The following is a 4,401-nucleotide window of genomic DNA, read 5'->3' as shown; positions in this document are numbered from 1 at the left end:
CAACTATTAAATACTTTAGCAATGTCTCTTGATATAATCTCAAAATAGACATTAGAATATACTGACGATGAGTTGCAATAGTTGAAAAGAAGTAAACATTAGTTTTTTAAAATGTAAAATATATTTTGATAAATTTCCTTATTTAAAATGAGCCTACAGTCCAAACCAAAAATCAAATAGTAGGAGTATCCGATAAATGAGGGGCATATATGATCATTCGGTGTAGGAGTATATGAGGGTGTCTTGGAGATTTAGAAAATTGTTAGGAATGTTTTCGTCATTGTCAAGGTCTCCTACAAAATGGGCTATAAATAAGAGATTTATGAGAGCCTTAAAAGGACAAAAGTGGGCGAGAGGAGTTGAAGTCAGTCTTATCTTCTTGCTTTTAATTTCTCCTGCTGTTTTGGTTTTGGGGGGTCAATAAGCCCTTTACTAATCTTCTCTGTTAGATCTTTTTATTGTGTATTTTTCACGATAATTTGAGGAATTAAACTCTGGAATTTAGTTTCCAGATCATAAACTGCGTTTTTCTCTATTAATCCTTACACTGTTTACTTTTTGTTGGTCGGTTTCTTTTTTTACGATTTTTAGTGCACCATCTGTAATTTTATCTTCCTGTATCATATTTGTGATTTTTTTGCATCATTCCAAAATGTTTTTCCAGTAATATTGTTCTGTTTTTTAATCGTTAGTGTTATCGATCTCAGAAGAGATATTGTCTTCGATTTTCTTTTCCTGAAATATTAGGTACTTATTACTTTTCATTGAAATCTCTGGTGGTTAGTGAACACTGTTTTATTAACCCTTCAATTTAAATCATTTTGTAAAATTCCCCCCTATTTTTAGCCATTCTTGTGTGGCTTTGTTTTGTGGAAGTCTTCATATCCCTATTAATCTCGAAAAATGGAGATGTCAATGGTTGGTTGTTCTCAAATGAATGCCGAGAGGGTAGATCTAGGGTTTCAGAGGCTTCCTTGTTGTGGTCATGAGAGGATCTGCAACAAACGGGATCAAATAAAGGTTAATCTCAGGAGTAAATGGAGAAGGGGAGCAATTAGGGTTTCTTTGAAGGAGATTACACCTGAAAAATGTATTGTCCGTGAAGGTTGCTTGAAAATGTCGCATGACAAAACAGTAAGTACTCCTTATTTAATTTTTTGAATTTTTTAGTCGTGGATGTAGCTTTTATGTATTCAGTTCCTTTATATTTTTATCTGATTTCTGTTTATATATTGGCCAAAGACCCGGATTTCAACTGGAATTTGATGGCAGTTTAAAAAATATGGTTTTGTAGGTGAATCAGCCGATGTTTTAGGCTGGATTTTCTGATTTGTTTTAAGTAAGAAATCAAAATGAAATTTTTTTGATGTAAAAAATAAATAAAAACTTGGATACTTATTTGAGAACAGATGATAAGAATAGTTTCATCTCATATCAGGTTTGAAATAGCATAATTTCTGAGTTTTTCATGTAAACATAGCTAAAGTTTAGAGAAATTTTATCAAATAATCACTTGATTCTCTAAAAAACGGGGGAAAAAATGAAACTTGGGTTCTTGAAATTCCAGCCAACTCCAACTTTGTAGAACCGCTGTGAAGTAATTATTCAGTTTCCTAGAATTGTGAAAAGATGAAAAGATGGAAGTTTTATTGGAAAATCTCAATTTATTTTGTTCATGCCTAACCCCAGTTTTTGCTTATGTAGAATCGGCTTCCATTATTTGTCGGCCTCCCCCTGGACACCATATCAGCATGTAACGCCCTAAACCATGCCAAGGCAATAGCAGCGGGATTAAGACCTCTAAAACTTCTTGGTGTAGAAGGCGTTAGTTTTCCAATTTGGTGGGGAATTGTAGAGGGAGAAACAGCAGGAAGTTATGACTGGTCGTCTCATTTGGAAGTGGCTGAAATGGTGAGAGAAGCCGGGTTGAAGCTCAATGTCGCGTTCAATTTCCACGGATCAACAGCAAGGGGAATCACTCTACCAAAGTGGGTTTTGAAGGTTGGTGAAGAAAACCCAGATATATTTTTCACGGACAGGGGAGGGAAGAGGTTCAGAGATTGCTTGTCTTTGGGGACTGATGAGCTTGCTTTGCTTTCTGGGAAGTCCCCATTGCAAGCATATGGGGATTTTATGGAAAGCTTCAAATCTGAATTTTCAAATTTCTTGGGCTCCACAATCACGGTAAGCAATATGGTTCTATGTTTTACTCTCACAAGAATGCATCATGGCATGAGGATATAAATATATGGCTGTTTGCTTGTGTGAACATTTTAAGCCTGTCTTTTGTTCCTTTGTTCTGAAAGCCCCCCTGTTTTTTGTTTGGGGAGCATAACTCTATAAATTTATGATATCACCCAAAATCAGCTGGTAGTTATGAGTAATACTTCCAGTAACGTTTGATGGATGATTTTTGGGTGAATCTTGATTGAGGAATCATAAATTTGGATCCATCTGGCTATGTACTTTTGTTTATTGAATCATGGATGCTTTCCTTCTCAAACTTCAACTTGAAATCGTGCCCAAGTTTGCTAAATTTTGATCACTGTTTGATACACATAATTTCGTTGCAAAGTCCATTCTCCCCCAAATGCAATACAAAAACCAGCTGAATTTTTTTATATCATGATGAAACCTGAGTACTCTATTGTGATTTTCATAAATGTTGAGGCTTAATTCCCATCATATTCTCTAAACCACCATGAATCTGACTTTCACTGTCTGATATGTACAGGAATTAACAATTGGTCTCGGCCCAAATGGCGAACTCCGCTACCCATCTTTACCTGAAAACCCTAATTCCACTGGTGTTGGAGAATTCCAATGCTATGACAAGCACATGCTCGCCAACCTCCAACAACACGCTCGAACTCTAGGGCACCATCAGTGGGGCTATTCTGGACCCCATGATGCCCCACCTTATGACAGCTCGCCTGATTCCAGCAACTTTTTCCGGCAATACAATGGGTCCTGGGAGACTCCCTATGGTAACTTCTTCCTCTCTTGGTACTCTAATTGCCTCATATCTCATGGAAATCGGATGCTCTCAAAAGCTGCTGGAATCTTCAGAAACTTGCCGGGAAATTCTTTTCCAGTGCGAATTTCGGGTAAGATCCCTACCGTTCACCATTGGTGCAATACTAGATCTCATGCAGCTGAGCTTACTAGCGGGTTTTATGAGACAAGTGAAAGAGATGGTTACAGTGATGTTATGAAAATGTTTGCTGAGAATTCAGCTGGAGTAGTTTTACCTAGCATGGATTTATCAGACTCCATTGTTAAGAGGGTAAAGGAGGCTTGTGATGCACATGGGGTATCGGTTTCCGGTGAGAATTCACAACTAAAGGGGAATTCTGGTGGGTTTGCTAAGATTAAGAAGAATTTGGAGATGGGCTTAGCAGGGTTTACATATATGAGGATGGGGGCCGATTTCTTTTCTCCTGAGCATTGGCCTTTGTTTACTGATTTCATATGGCATCTAGAGATGCCAGAAAAAGATTCAGATGATGTTGCAGTGGGATCGAAGGGTGCACAAACTTTTGGTGGGGTCTCTGTATCCCATGAATCAAAGGAGAAGACTCTTCAGTTGCAGGCATGAGATATTGTCCCTCTTTAAGTATTTTTTAGGAGATGCTGTTGTATACGAAGTTCATCTCTTGGTGTAAATAGTATTAGGAGGAGATTTGTCCTTGCTATGTTATAGTGTGAAATATGGGGAAGATATTTTTTTCTCCTTAGGTTATAGCCTAACAAAATTTTATGTATTATATTTATTTATTAGGAGTCAAGAGTCACGCTTTCAAGATGTTTAAGTTCCAAGCCCATGTGGGGTGGAAATTGGGATTTGAGGTAGATTGTCCTCTTTATCCCAAACAAATCTAATGGATATTGGTTTATGTACAATTTTTGCTGAACCTCCATTTTTAGTACCCATCCTGCTTACTACAGCATGATTATAAATGTTCAAGATTATCAAGACTTGTAGAGAAACTCAACCTGTGATTTCACGAACACATGGCTCTAAAATCAATTTCCAACAACAATAAAATTTGAAACTCAAAAAAATGGTATCTTGCGGATTTGTGAACATTTATTTTTAAGGCAAAAAAAATCGTTCTAGATAAGTTGTTATAATATACCCTATATTTTTAGAGCTTGAGATTTTTTTTTTTTTCTTACGACCTTAATGTTCAAGTTGAGATCCAATTTTTTTTTACCACCTTAAATGTTCAAGTTGAGATGATGGAGTTTTTCCATACTTGACTTTTAGAGTGTGCTTTAGGACTTCTTATATAAACTTTTTTCCATTTGAAAATTTAAATATTGAAATTTTAAATATTAAAAACAACATTTTGTATTTCATTTTAGACTTATTTATTTTAAGGGCACTATTATATATTT

At 36.1% G+C, this 4,401-nt stretch overlaps 1 protein-coding gene across 1 annotated transcript; it reads left to right on the top strand.

Moving 5' to 3' along the window:
* Positions 1-337: 337 nt before the first annotated feature.
* On the top strand, positions 338-3,903 carry BMY3 (beta-amylase 3). The gene is made up of 3 exons (XM_006855348.4): positions 338-1,134; positions 1,705-2,184; positions 2,735-3,903. Exons 1-3 carry the CDS (start codon positions 904-906, stop codon positions 3,596-3,598), a joined length of 1,575 nt encoding a protein of 524 aa, XP_006855410.2. The 5' UTR covers positions 338-903; the 3' UTR covers positions 3,599-3,903.
* The last annotated feature ends 498 nt before the right edge of the window (positions 3,904-4,401 follow it).

Source organism: Amborella trichopoda, chromosome 2 (assembly GCF_054954075.1).
Source record: "Amborella trichopoda isolate Santa Cruz 75 chromosome 2, AtrichopodaSantaCruz75HAP2 v2.0, whole genome shotgun sequence".
Lineage (NCBI taxonomy): Eukaryota > Viridiplantae > Streptophyta > Magnoliopsida > Amborellales > Amborellaceae > Amborella > Amborella trichopoda.
This window is presented reverse-complemented; position numbering and strand designations above follow the sequence as displayed.